Source organism: Epinephelus moara, chromosome 22 (genome assembly GCF_006386435.1).
Source record: "Epinephelus moara isolate mb chromosome 22, YSFRI_EMoa_1.0, whole genome shotgun sequence".
NCBI classification, from domain to species: Eukaryota; Metazoa; Chordata; class Actinopteri; order Perciformes; family Serranidae; genus Epinephelus; species Epinephelus moara.
The window spans coordinates 22635031-22649849 of record NC_065527.1 but is presented as its reverse complement, the minus strand read 5'-3'; the positions used below and the strand labels follow the sequence as shown (position 1 = coordinate 22649849).

General features: G+C 39.1%; 1 protein-coding gene across 5 annotated transcripts in view; it reads right to left on the bottom strand.

Moving 5' to 3' along the window:
- Positions 1 to 6997: 6997 nt before the first annotated feature.
- Positions 6998 to 14819, bottom strand: part of celf3a (cugbp, Elav-like family member 3a) — a 41845-nt gene continuing 34023 nt past the window's right edge. For 2 of the 5 annotated variants that reach the window (XM_050034359.1, XM_050034357.1), the window contains exons 12-14: positions 12572 to 12715; positions 12315 to 12447; positions 7001 to 7885 (exon numbers count right to left, since the gene is read on the bottom strand). In XM_050034359.1, coding sequence (XP_049890316.1) covers positions 12320 to 12447; positions 12572 to 12715 — 272 coding nt within the window. In that variant the 3' untranslated portion in view covers positions 7001 to 7885; positions 12315 to 12319. Of the gene's footprint in view, positions 7886 to 11776; positions 11875 to 12314; positions 12448 to 12571; positions 12716 to 14819 lie in introns of all 5 variants that reach the window. The other 3 variants (XM_050034361.1, XM_050034360.1, XR_007569182.1) reach the window with 2 other exon arrangements.

Genomic DNA, 14819 nt, shown 5'->3' with positions numbered 1-14819 from the left:
CCTTCTTATTATGATTATTATTATTACTAGGAACAAGAGTTTATGTGAAATCAACACAGCTTAGCTAGCAAACAATTACCGTAAATAGCAAACAATAAGAATAACATATGTGCAAATAAGCAAACTTTGACCTTGTCTTGTTTTTTTGTTTTTTTAATGTGCCCTGATGGCTTTTGCCTTTTCACTTTCTCTTACTCCAATGCTTTACACATGCACCACATACACTCCACTCAACCATGTATACATATACACCGATCAGCCAAAACATTAAAACCACTGACAGGTGAAGTGGATAACTTTGATTATTTTGTTCCAATGCATTGTTCTGCTGGGAAACCTTTGGTTCTGGCATTCATGTGGATACCACATGACATGTTCCACCCACTGAAATACGGTTGCAGACCAAGTAGCCCCCCTCATGACAACAGTACTCCCCAGTGGCAGTGGCCCCCCAGCAGGATAATGCACCATGCCACACTGCAAACACTGCTCAGGAATGGCCCAAGGAATGTGAAAAAGACCTCAAAGTGTCAACCTGGCCTCCAAACTCCCCAGATCCCAAACTGAATGAGCATCTGTGGCACGTGCCATTAACCCACCTCACAGCCCACTGGACTAAATGGATCTGCCGCCAACGTTCTAGTGCCAGACACCGCAGGACACTCCCAGAGATCTTGTGTCCATGCCTTGACAGGTCAGAGCCAAGTCCGATCCAAGGAGGCCCCATCTTGGATTAGAGGCATACCCGGGGTACTGGCACATCACAAGAATCCTGCTGGGGGGCCACTGCCATTGGGGAGTACTGGGGGGGGTTACTTGGACTGCGACGGTGTTTGAGTGGGTGGAACATGTCAGATGGTATCCACATGAATGCCAGAACCAAAGGTTTCCCAGCAAAACAATGCACTGGAACAAAATAATCAAAGTTGTTCACTTCACCTGTCAGTGATTGGTGTATATACATATACATATATAAACCATCAACACATACACCCTGCCAGTCATCAGATACCCAACTGGTATAATTAGCTTGCCAGAGGAGGAGATAGAGACCACTGATATCACAACATGGAAGCTTCTCACAATGCATGGAGGGATTCATTCCAAGTCCAGCACCCTGAGGCTATACACTAAGCGTAGTGAGGGGGGCTGAGGACTGGTGAGGCAGCAGAAACCTGAGAATGTAGAAGAGGAGGATGAACCATCATGGAAGGACAAGCCCCTGCACGGCATGTACCACCAACAGATTGAAGAAGCAGCCGACACCCAGAAATCCTACCAGTGGCTGGAAAGGCTGGACTGAAAGACAGCACAGAAGCACTAATCATAGCAGCACAGGAACAGGGACTTAGGACAAGATCAATAGAAGCAGGGGTCTACCACACAAGAGAGGACCCCAGGTGCAGGCTCCTGATGCCCCTGAGACACTTCAGCACATAATAGCAGGGTGTAAGATGCAGGCAGGAACAGTGTACATGGGACGCCATAACCAAGTGGCTGGGATAGTGTACAGGAACATCTGCACTGAGTATGAGCTGTAAGTCCCAAAGTCAGAATGGAAGATACCTCCTAAGGTGGTTAACCAACCAGACATCGTTGTGATCAACAGAAACAGAAGAAGGCAGTGGCGATAGATGTAGCAATCCCGATTGACAGCAACATCAGGAAGAAGGAACACGAGAAGCTTGAAAAATACCACGGCTGAAAGAGGAGCTAGAAATTATGTGGAGCGTAAAGGCAACAGTGGTGCCAGTGGTAATCAGATATACCAGAGGCCTATATACCATATAGGCGTGGTAGGTATGGTATTTAGTGTTTGGTTTCACAACCCCCAGTGCTCAGATTACCACTGGGACCTCTTTAAACCTCACCTTCCACATCTGTTCCGGTTGTTCCTTCAGCCCCTGGTACTTCTCAGTCTTTTCCTGCTCTTTCTTTCTGATGTTACTGTCAGCTGGGATTGCCACATCTACCATAACTGCCCACTTTTGCTCCTTGTCAACCACCACAACGTCTGGTTGCTTAGCTAGCAGCTGTTTGTCAGTCTGAAACGTGAAGTCGTTCGGGCTCTTAGCCCAGTTGTTCTCAACCACTGTCAGTGGAGTTTCCCATCAGGACTTGGGGACTTGTAGTGATTATAGAATTATTAATGCAACTCCATATTTATTGCAGCACCCTTTGCACTCTGCACCATTGCATATTTGTATTTCTGTTTATACATTTCATTTTGCTGTCAGTGTCACTACAGAAGTAACTACAGTCTAGTACAGGGACTGATATGGTACATTCAAATAAAGCAAAGTAAGTGAGAGTAACTGTGTCATTTTTGTGAGCTATTCCTTTTTAGACTAGTGTATGGTTTGTTTTCTGCCTTGACAGTTTTAGCTGTAGTTACTGCCTGTTTTAGGACATGTTCAGACAGGCAACAGTGCTCATAATCAGGACTCATGTTGAACCAGGCTCAATTATGTTAGATTTGACTGTCCTCAGGGCCCTTTTCAGAGGAAGTTTCCTTGTTGTTGTTGTTTATAATTCAGCACGCTAGGTTTAGGTCAGTGATCTCTATTTGGCACAGAACACATGTTGATCACACAGTCAGCATTACCATCCTGGTTTTCTGTCCTCTATGCCCACTTTTGGAAAGCTGCAGCCCAAATAAAACGTGCCTTAACCTTGATGGACTACGTAATTAATTAACTGCAGCCAAGATTAAAAAGACAGGCTGCCATACCTTCAGAAAATAAGACCAAGGTAAGAAAATAAGGAGATTAACCTGTACACTGCATGTTTTGTGTCAGTGTAGCGTCTTACCTCAAACGTAAAGTCAAAACAACCCTGAGCCCTATCTATATAATGTTCTGTCTTGATTACTTTAATCTTTATGATGTCTTAAAGGTCGACTTACAACGTGATGGACTACACTTATTAACTATAATGCGTTACTGTTAAATAAACAACAGCCTGCAACCCAAGATTCTGTTAACAGATGAAGGTTCCCTCATGTTCTTCCTGGACTTTGTTGTGTGGTCATATCCAAACTGATAGAGAAAAGTGTGCTTAAAGTCGCTCTCCAAATACTCTTTAAGGTGTGTTCAAATTCTCTGCTATGACTAATATTTGGTTTAACATGGTTTTCCCTTATTAAAAAGCTCTGTGAAGGGGCTGGAAGCAGATCTGCTTATGGATCTGGCCTCCGACCCACCCACCACTGCTGCTTGCACTGGGTTTCACTTTTGCTTTCTCCAGTGCTGACACAGTACTAAAACAAAGTTTGGAGAAAGGTCTGGCTACGCAAGACTAGGTTGAATGGTGAAAAAGCAGTGCACATCAAGATGGCTAACGTTAGTGTTACCAGGAGAGTCAGACCCAGACTCGGATGAAGCGTCCAATGTGCACCAAAATCGGTGACTAGCAGACATATCAGAACTGACAAGTACAAGGGCGTAGGTTTCTTCGCAGTACTGAGGTGGCACACATGTGAAACCGAGAGTTTGACTGTTTTCCGCAAGAAGATTTTGAGCATTAACCACTTAATTTCCTGCATTCTGGTGAATTTCTATGCAACAATTTGAGTCATTTCTGCATTTGTGGCATATCCACCTTATTCCTGAGGGTGCTACTGCAGAAATATATATGGGTAAAACTTCCAGGGAGATAGTTGCAGTAGTTAGTCGCATTGACTGTCTATGGTTAGTCTCAGTGGCTAATCTTGGTGGCTCGCTGTGAACGATGATTCTTTTTTAAAGTAATTTGCCGTCAGTTTAGCAAATACTGCTTCATTTTAACAGATATTTTTAAGGTTAAATTAGCATTTTCTTAAATGTTAAATGGAGCTCTAGTACCTGTTGTTCTGTCTACGTCTGTAACGTTTGTAACAATCAGACTAAGCTAAATTTGTTGCTTCAACAACTGTATCAAACACACACCCAGAACAAAAAGGTATTGTTTCTCTAACCAAAGGTCAAGATAGGTCGCCACCTGTACTGTACAACGTTAATAACGTTGTACTGAATCAATACAGGACGTAATTTGTACTGTATTTTTGTGGATAATGTATACACTATGTTTTCACATGCTTATAACTACATAAAGATAATAAAATCAAAGAAGTTGGAGAGCGGAGAAGTATTAAATAAGAATTTGCAGAAGAATGACACTGACAGGTCCGTCACTCAACGTCAGTACTTGACATCCCTGTCTGTCCCTGTGTGTCCCCGTCTGACTGCATTCTCAGCCGGCATAAGAAAATAAACTTAGTACCACACCTTGAATTATGTGTTTAGTCATCTCAGCTGCGAATGTGTTTGATGATACTTCTTTATATTCCTGATGTAACTGAGGTCTGCTGCTAAAGTCAGCATCATGTTTCACTCAGTAGAACTTTAATTTAATAAATCAGCGGGTAGAAAATTGTGTAAACTGCGTTGTTAAGGCAGACAAGCAGAGGATTAGCTGGGAAACGTCACATTTATTCACTTCACATGGAGCTAAAATTAATACTGAATTATGTTGAATGTTCTCCCGAATGTCTTTGTGTCTGTTTACGAGTTGTAAGAAATTATAAAACGTCTATTAGAAGTAGATGTTTACCGCAAGCTGACTTGGTATTGAACAATATGCAAATGTAGCAGGGCAAGCTAATCGCTAACACACTTGTTTTAGAAGGAAAACAACCAATGCTTTGAGACGGCTGTCAGAGATATCAGAGGTAATATCAAGTTATCCTGTCTAAGGTGTAGCAGGTGGTGTGTTTCATGTGTTTTATTTCCAAATCACTCCAGAAAAGAGGATTAGCGTTCCGTACAGTTACCATTGGAAAACGCAAGTTCTGGCTTGGCACTGGAAGTCGCACCCATAATTCATGCAAGGTATCATGGGGGCTAGGAATAAGGTGGATAAGTCTTTAATTTTGTCAAAGTGAAAGTCCTCTGCTACTTTCATGTTTCGACTGGGGGGACAGTGCCTATGTTCTTATTAAGAGCGACGTGTCCCCTGTGACCCCATCCCAACATCTACATCTATAGACAAGTTCATGCTGGAGGTTTCAGGGTTTTTTCCGGTGTTTCCTGTATTAAGCAGTGATTGGCTGTTGTATTAGGGATGTACTTTTTCTATGTACCTTTTCTAGCTTGCCTGCCATATGTTTGAATCTCAGATTTTAGGGAATGTGGCAAACTTTGCACAGATACAAGTCAGTATCGTCAAGGTCAGACATTTTAGTGGACTTAAACACAAAAATGGAGGTGGACTTTAAGTATTTTACCTTACGCTGTCATGATTATGTGTCAAGCTAATTTCAATTAATTCAACTTCAAACCATTATTTAAGACTTGGGAAATCAATTGAGGGAGACCCTCATTTTTAATGATGTGGAACATGAACAAAGACATTAAAAACAACCAATAAACAAACAAAAAGAACTATCATGGTATGCATGATATTTCAAATAGAATTGAAATCATCAAAATAACAAACAATAATAGCTATGTATGATACCTAAAAGTAAAAATACAGGAACATGTTCTGGTGTAGACGTATAGTTAAAAGCATTTACACCTAATTGAAACACAATCTAAAATACGGCATTTAAACAGCTGTAATGGTGGCAGAGTGTCCAAGTTTAAGGTCTTTTGCAGATTATTTCCTGATTAAAGTGCACTGTAAGAGAATGACACATTACCTAGTTTAATTCTGAATAAGGAAGCGTGGAGTGACAACCTATTCTGTGAGCGACTACCAAGACTATGTGAGTTCAGAGTTAAAAGGGTGACATATAGGGTGAAAGCAATAATTTAATATCAATGCTGTTCCTGCTTCACAGCCAAATGTGGCCAACTGACCGTTGGTAAAGATGGCAGTGATGGGCGCTGTAAGGATCACCTGTTATGAACCTTAGGGCTGAGTGGTAGACAGCATCCAGTTATGTCAATGTAGAGGTGCCAGCTTCTCTATATATAACATCCCCAAAATACAAAACAGATAAAAAATACTGATTCTACAATTCCTTTATTATGTAAAAAAGGGGGAAAAGTTCTTGTTCCTGTACAGAAAGGCAAATATTGTTCTCAATTTAGTAGTCAAAATGTCAGTATGGTTAAAGTTAAGATTACCAAGGTAGTCATACTGAATGAATATTGAAAGATTTAATACGAGTAGCTTTGGTGAACAGCATCCATTTAGTTTGTCTGAGTTTAGTGCTAATTTATGTAGTTGAAGTTGGAGTGAATGAAATGATGATTGCAGGCATTCAATGGTCGATTGAGCAGATGGTGCAGAACAACATAAAACTTTATAATATAATTTGTATGAATTGAAAAGAATATTGGACCTAATATTTCCCTACATAATTTATGATAGCATGTCTTCAGCAGCGTTAACACAGCTCATCTCTTTCCCTCATCCTGCTATGTGGTGTGTGGCATTGATCACACCTCATACCTCCAAGCATGCCAGAGGAGGCCAAGGCGTGTTTGGACGCATCAGACCAAACCCAAAAAGCTGTAAAAGACAGACTCATTGCAAACCTCAGCTGTGATTACAAACACACACCTCAGCCCTTTCCATCATCTTCATACCTGACCTGGATACTTTTACATGCAGTGTAATTAGAAAATAATGGCTGACGTGGGACTATCAATGGCTTCCTATAATTGTGTGTAATTATAAAGCACGTTATGTAATTGAACTCAACATGACAATGACAATTCATTCACCCAGCCATCATGAAAACACAAAAATATTTTTATAATTTACTTCCTGTAGGGCTCTGTAAGTTTGGTCCCCAGGTTCACATGCAGCCAAGGCTGTAGGCCAGGTTTTACTTTGCTCAGTTCTTCTTTAGGCCTATAGAGAGCAGCAAACTCCCCTGGATGGCTCAGTTATGATCCAACACCCAAACTCTGTCTTTTCTGTGATCCTGTTTAAAAAAACAAAAAAATAAACAAAAGAAGTGCCATTTTTGATTCATCATGCTGATGAAAGACGCATGTGAAACACAGTTTTTTCTAAATTGTACTTTATTTTCTTTTAAAGACATATGTTTTAAAACAGCGATTGTAGAGAATAAATAAAGAAACATTATGTTTGTTTTTTTTAACTTCCATAGGTACATTTATGTAATTAAAAACTCTATAATAATAAGTGTGTTCATTGTCTTGAAGACCACAGGAATCCTCTTTTTTTTTTCTTCCTTAAATTAAAAAAGAAATCGTCACATCTCCCCCGCCCTCATCAAATTGATTACCAAATAAATTAAACGTAAAAAATCAAGATAGAAAAATTCCCAGCCATTCCTTCCGCTTTGTTAATTTTGAAAAGTAGTGGCAGCAGAGAATCTTAACTCGTGAAGTCTTTTAACTCCATTTTTAAACCAAGGTATGTACAGTGAGAGGAAATCTCTTCCAGTTTAATCACCCCATGTTTTTAATTTACGTATAAATAATAAAACTAACTCTACATAACAATATTACCCATGGTAATCATACAGAATAGTATTTTCTTTTGCCTCCAACTGTAGACTGGCCCTCTGTTGACGCCAATGACCACAAATCACACTATACAGTAGAACCCTGTTCAGAAGAATAACATCAGTGATATGCTTTTTCTTAACATGTAGATCTTGTTGCCGACAATAGAGTATGTACATAATATAAATGAATCCAGCTGTGGAATGATAGGAAATCTGGAGCACTTCAGATATTGCGGATGCGGATTCTGTAGATGTATTTGTTGCTGATATTACTGCTGTTGTTTGTTGTTTCTGTAAGCGCATACACGTGATACTGCGTTTTGTGAAGTGTTGCTCCTGTGCTATACGGTTGGTCAAACAACCAAAAAAGGCTGGGACATCCCAAGTGGTTTTTCTTGATTGAACTCTTAGGTTTTCCTGGAGGTGAAGAAGAAGAGGAGAGAGAAAAGAAAAAAAAAGGAACAGAGCATTTTAAACCAAATCACACACATCAGACACATCAATTTAAGACTTTGGAAGTGGAGTGGTGTCTGCAATACACACTGCTTGCACTGATGCCTCAGGGGGAGTCTCAGTTATCAACTAGTGTCCATGCAACTCAAATAGTGACAGTCATACTGCTGCAAGTGTATGCACGTTCTTAGAAAATAGTTTGTCATCTCTATTGGCAGGCAAATTAATTCAGAACATGCACAGTAGGAATTCTGGTGGGGATAACTGTAACCTCCAGATTTTTAGAAAACAGTTGGAGATCATTTTGCATTTGTTCTAATAATATTCAGAACCGTGTCGTTCAACAAACTGTAGCTTCTCAGGGAGGTAAGTAGATTCAAATCATCCAACAGATTTATTTGTAATGCAGGTTGCTGCAAACAGGGCATCTGCAGGTACCAGAAATATCTGTGTATGACCTTTACGACCTTTTTGTGAAGCCTGTTTATCTAAATTTAACACCAGTTGTGTATCAGAGCAGTAAATGTGAATATTCTGTGTCTTATTAAAACCCCCTTAACAAACAGTCACTACAAACCCTCAAACCTTTTTTGGACCGACCTAATTGTCTATATACTATAATTCTGATTTTAGATACCAACGTTTCCAAAGATGTCAGGGTGAATTTAAGGGAAACGTGTAAGATTTTTTTTAATTTGACAAATAGTGCAGCCATAAAAAAAAGAAAGAAAACAGCTTTGATATCAATTAAACTTAATTTATTTATACTACATGACTTTAAAGGTCCCATATTGTTAAAAAAAATCAGATCTCCATGTCATTTTTTATTATAAAGCAGGTAGAGGTTTTATATAAATACTGAGAAAGTATGAAACCGCTTAATTCACTGGGAAATGCACACACTCCTGTTCAGAAACTGCTTTTAAACGAGCCGTCAGGACTTCCGTGAGGAAGTGATGTCACAACTATGACCTTATTATTCTGGACAGACATCTAGCATTTGATTACAATTGCTAAGATATGTGAAATCTGCAAACTTGTTTATTTCTGTTGTCATTTTCAGCCGTTACTGTTACATTTAAAGACGCATGATTAAACATGGTCCGACCTATCTGGTTTTCTGTTGTGCTTATTTGATGTACTATGTTGCTTTGCTGGCAGCTCTGATAAATCAAATCTACCAGCAAAGAGACAAAGTATTGACACTGCTGTGGATGAGGATGCAGCAAAAAATATTGTAGCCACCTGAAAAAAGTGTGTGCTATATTTGATTATTTGCTCCACTTTACCTTCCACACTAACTGAGCGAGGCGTTTGTAGAGCAGCAACTCTTGTGTTCTGCTACAGAAAATTCCTGTATTTGTCAGTGGAGTCTGGTGGCTTTGAATTAACAGCAGCTGTCTTCTAAATATAATGTACATTTAAACTGATATTGATTTTTCTAGTTTGCACTTTTTGTTTGTGGTAAAAAACTAAGCAATAGAGGCAGTGTTTGCTCAGCTCTGTTTCATTTAATGTACATAATGCTGGGTTTTCTACCCAGAAGCTACTGTACACAAACTTTGTGATCTATAGTCTATACTTTAGTATGAAATCAACAGTGTGTGAATTGCATACTATTTCTGGTGAAATATTACAGTATGTAAACCCTGGATGCTATGTTGGCACAATAAAAGTACTTTTAAATTACCGCTAGAACTGAGGTTGGCATGGGTTACCATAGTTGCACGCAGTGGTGGAATGTAACTAAGTACCTTTACTCAGGTACCGTACTTAAGTACAGTTTAAAGTACTTGTTTTTTACTTAAGTATTTCCATTTTATGCCCATTTATACTTCCACTCCACTACAGTTTGGGAGTCAATACTGTACTTTTTACTCCACTATATTTATTTAAAAATATTAGTTAGAAGTTACTTTTTCCTATTGTTTATTATTTAGATTATAATACAGAATATAAATCAACTGGTAAATTGATCTATTAATATAGCCAGGAGTAAATTAAGTATTTGAAATGAGCTCAATCTTTACCAGCTGCAACATTTCTAACACTGACACATTAATGCATCACTAACTGCACAGTGAGTATTTACACATTTGGTACTTTAAGTACATCTTAATGCCAATTCTTGTGAGATCTGAATGCCGGTCTTTTACTTGTTAAAGGGTATTTTTGCACTATTGTTACTTTTGCTTTAGTAAAAGATCTGAGTACTTCTTCCACCTCTGGTTACATGTCTCCACCCAGCAAGGAGGCCCTCAGTGCCGAGGTAACTGCAGCTCAGAGCGTCCGAAAGGACACGTTACTGATTATGTACACAAAAGTATGTTGAACCACAGAGCACATTTTGGGTATGTAGTGCACAGTATGCAGTGTCGGATGCAGTGTATGTGATTTACATCAGCTGACAGGAAGTAAACATGGACCCAAGTTTATCCTAGCAATGCAATTATTAAGATAGAAAGTGTGCTACAGCGCCATCACAGTCATGTCAAAGACTGGGCTTTGGGGGGTTTAAAGAGACTGGCAGAGGGTGAATACAGGTATGTTCAGACAGACTGTAAGAGAAAAATTATATATTTTTTTGCACATAAACGTGTGTGAACAACATGTTATGAAACAAAAAAAAAAGTATAAAATGAGCATCATATGGAACCTTAAGTGATACATTAAGGGGAAACAAGGAAAACTGTATGTTAAGGGGTTCATTAATAGATAAAATGCACTGATTTGCTTAAGGTTTTCTTTATTGTGGAAAGATGATAAATATCTAGTTATATAGAGGTTTAAAGGGATTCAAACTGTTTTGATTTTGTGCTTTTTGTGTAGAACTGGAAGCATTTTCAAATCTGAAAGTTTTATCGGGACGTTTTATCTGAGGCTTTCATTTTTGTTTCATCAATTTCTTACCTTTTCAGACCTGCAGATACCCTGAGCATGAGACACATTATGTGTTTTTTGTATTATCTTAATACTGTGAGTATTTTTTTTTAGTCATTATTATTATTATTATGTTTTTGGAGTCCCAGAATTCCTACAGAGGAATGCAGTTCCTCAGCCAGCAGCACGTGTCACAGGAACCAAACAGCTTTACCCAAAACCTTTTAAAGTAAGGTTAGTGTCTCAGTTGGTACAACACGCACACACGCACACACACACACACACACATTCACTGACACATTTACTTACACATGAATATTTTTACACATCGAGTCAATACAAAACACTCACACAGATATAAATGCACGCACCTTCTTGTTGTCTCACACACACACGACATTCACACACATGTCTTCAACCATTTACAGGGGCACGTTCAGTACATTTCCAGTCTCACAAAAACCAAACAAAGTTCAGGCACAAAGTCACTTGGAATTGAGTTACAACCAAACAAAAACCCCGCACTCACCGAAAACTACCACACCAACCAACTAAACAGAGGGAATGTGTAAGAATGATAATCATGACAGACAAAAAGGAAACTAATCAAAAACCAAAAAGGAAAAAGTTCTAATATATATATTTATCCATATTTGATGGACAGCAGGGCTAATTTAGCTCTTAGCATTGAAGCTTTTAGAGGAAAAAAAAACAGCATGTCATGATAATCAGTTGCTTACAGATGCTGAGGTAAAGTGACAGTTATTGATCAGTGTTTGCAAGGATTAAAAACCAGGACAAAATAATAAGAGGAAACTCACAACGCACCAAACACAGTTCATGGTCGCCACAGTAACCCGCCATGCAGTTTGAGCATGGTGAATCAAGGCAACGGCCCAAAATAAAAAAAAATTGCTAATGGCAACCATCACAGGCAATATCGCCACAGCAACCAACACAGGCCAATTAACTTACAACGCAGTGAGAAGGAAGGGGGGGAGGTTTTAGCGGTTGCTAGGCAACCGTAGCCATAGCGACGCACGTCTCCACGATATATGTATGGGCGGGACAGTCTTGAGAGTGGTGTGATGTTTTTTTCAGGAAAAATGGCATATGGCACAGCACAAAAACAATAAATGAAAAAGTAAAACAAAAAATTAATGACGAACAGTAGTTGGCATTCAACCCTGCGACAGAACACTGGTTAGACACAACATTAGAACCGAGTAGAAGAAAAATCTACCTCTCAATCAAACTGTCCCTGAGCAGAAAAAGAAGCAGCCACTTTTACACAATGCATTTCAAATTGATGAGTGCTGCCACCTCATTAAAGTTAATCTACTGTAGGGTTATTGACTTCTTCAGTTCCACATGAAAGACAGCCATTTAAGTACTGAGCCCCCAAATTACATCCACTCTGTCTCTTTAACTCCCAGACTCATTTCCAACTGTCTATCATCCCCTCCCCGAGCCCTCCCCGTCTCCTTGAGTATGTCAATATACAATAACTCACCTCCTTCAGTAAGGCCTGTTGGCATCCTTGGGCCTCTTCAGCTGCACCTTCAGTCTCTTCATGCCGATCTGGAAGCCGTTCATGGCCTGGATGGCAGTCTGGGCGCTGGATGGGTTGTCAAAACTCACAAAACCTGAGGGGGAAGTGACAGAATGAAGAAATTAAACACTCAACACTGGCAGCTTCATTTCTAGGAGAAAAAAACAAAGGTGAAAGTAAATAAAGCGAAAATGACAACAACCATCAGAGTGACTCACCAAAGCATTTACTCTGGTTGGTGGCACGGTCGACAAAGACCTTTGCAGAGATGACGTTTCCGAAGGGAAGGAACATCTGCAGTATCTCGGAGTCGGTGAACTCCTGTGGCAGGTGGTAGATGAAGATGTTGCAGCCCTCAGGACCTGAACACAAATAGAGGAGAGACACGACGACACGGATATGACATGACAAGACAAGACGGCTCAGTGAAAACTGCACTGTGGAGTCAGTGAGAGTAACACGGTATGCAACAATTATAATACATTTTATTTATTTATAGATTCCCAGAGATGCTTTACTTGACAAGTCAGGAAAGTAAAAAGAAAACAAAAAACTAAAACAAGTGCAGAATAGTAGAACAGATGACACAAAATCAAATATTAAACACAGTTTGAAGGAATAGTTCCATTTTGCAAAATGCATTTATTCATTGTCCCTCTGTGAGTTAGACCGATACAGCTCAAGTGTCTGAACAGTAAATATGAGTCTACAGTAGAGCTGCAATGATTAGTTGATTAATGGATTAGACAGAAAATAAATTACCAACTACTTTGATAATTGATTAAACATTTCTGTCATTTTTCAAGCAAAAATGTTAAACATTCGCTCCTTCCAGTTTCGTTAATGTGAAAATTTGTTGCTTTTCTTTGTCATTTTTGACAGTTTATAGAGAGTCTTTGGGTTTTTGGTTGTTGGTTGAACAAAAGAAGAAATCTGAAGACGTCACTTAGGGCTCAAGGAAATTGTAGTGACCATTTTTCATATTTTTTTGACATTATATAGACAATTAACAACAATTGAAGCTGAAGCTATTACACAGTTACAGTAGTGAAAATAACTCTGTATCATAATTGCTGAAACTGTCAATCAATACAAAAAAAAAAATCCTCCTCCTCTTCCTAATGCCTCTAATGGCATTCGCTAGAATCTACTGCTGTGCCCAGAAAAACAAATAAGAGCTGAGGAGTCTCTAACACAGCTGTCAGTCATCTCAATCACTGCTCGTAAACTGCAGTCAAACTATCAAACTAGGCGGCGCTGATCAAATATGAATCAAGATTCTGTTACTTTACCTCATATGTTTTCAGAAACCGAATAAGTTTGTACCCTGGCTGCCATGTTGGATACTTCTGACCGATGTACCAAGCACTGCCTACCTGCTGCAGCACATGTTCTTCTTTTACAGCTTAACAGTACACTAAAATATGTTTCTGAGCACATTTGAGGCAGCAATAAGAAGTGCAGTTACAGAATCTTGATCCATATTTAATCAGCACTGCCTAGTTTGACAGTTTGACCACAGCGCACAAGCAGGTTTATCTGTCTCATTTAGTGCTGTGTGAATATTTATTTTATCACCTTTATTTATTCAGGGAGGGCCAATTGAGAGCGAGCTCTCATTTCCAATGGCGCCCTGATTACAGTACAATAAAATACAATTCAATACACATTACAATACGTATCAATAACAATAATATACACACAACAGAAGCATATAATGAAATCAACAAGTACATGTACATTCAGAAAGCATGAGGTCAATAAGAATGCGTTTAAAATGATTAAAAGGAATCAATGTATCCAACTGAAGCTGAGACAGCAGATTATTCCATTTAAGAGGAGCGAAATAACCAAAAGCAATTTTTCCTACCTCCGTTCTAACAGTTGGGATATTAAGAGCCAGTGAGTTTTGTGCACGAGTGGGGTAGTTAAAAGATCGAAAACTCAGTAAGCTCAATAAATAGAGAGGAAGTTTTTTAAGCAATGCCTTATAGATAAACAATATACAGTGTTGCTCCCTTCTCAGAGCCAGGGAAGTCCAGCCTACATTCTGATAGAGTTGGCAGTGATGGGTCATGAACCCATCGCCAGTAATAAATCTAATAGCAGAATGATAAATTGTGTCAAGTGGTTTAAGAATAGAGGGAGAAGCATGCATATAAATAATATCACCATAATCTAAAACCGATAAAAAGGTAGCAAGTACTAATTGCTTTCTACAGTGCTGAGGTAGACAGGATTTATTTCTATAAAAGAATGCCAATAAAGGCTTCAGCTTCTTTAAAAGTTCTGCAACATGTAAATTAAAAGACAATTTGTCATCGATCCAGATACCCAAGTACTTATAACAGGAAACCCTTTCCAAGGGAGTCCCATCAGCAGTAGCAAGGCTGATCTTATTTAAGTCAGCAGTGCGTTTTTTTGTGAAAATCATGTACTTTGATTTTCCTGGATTTAAAACCAATT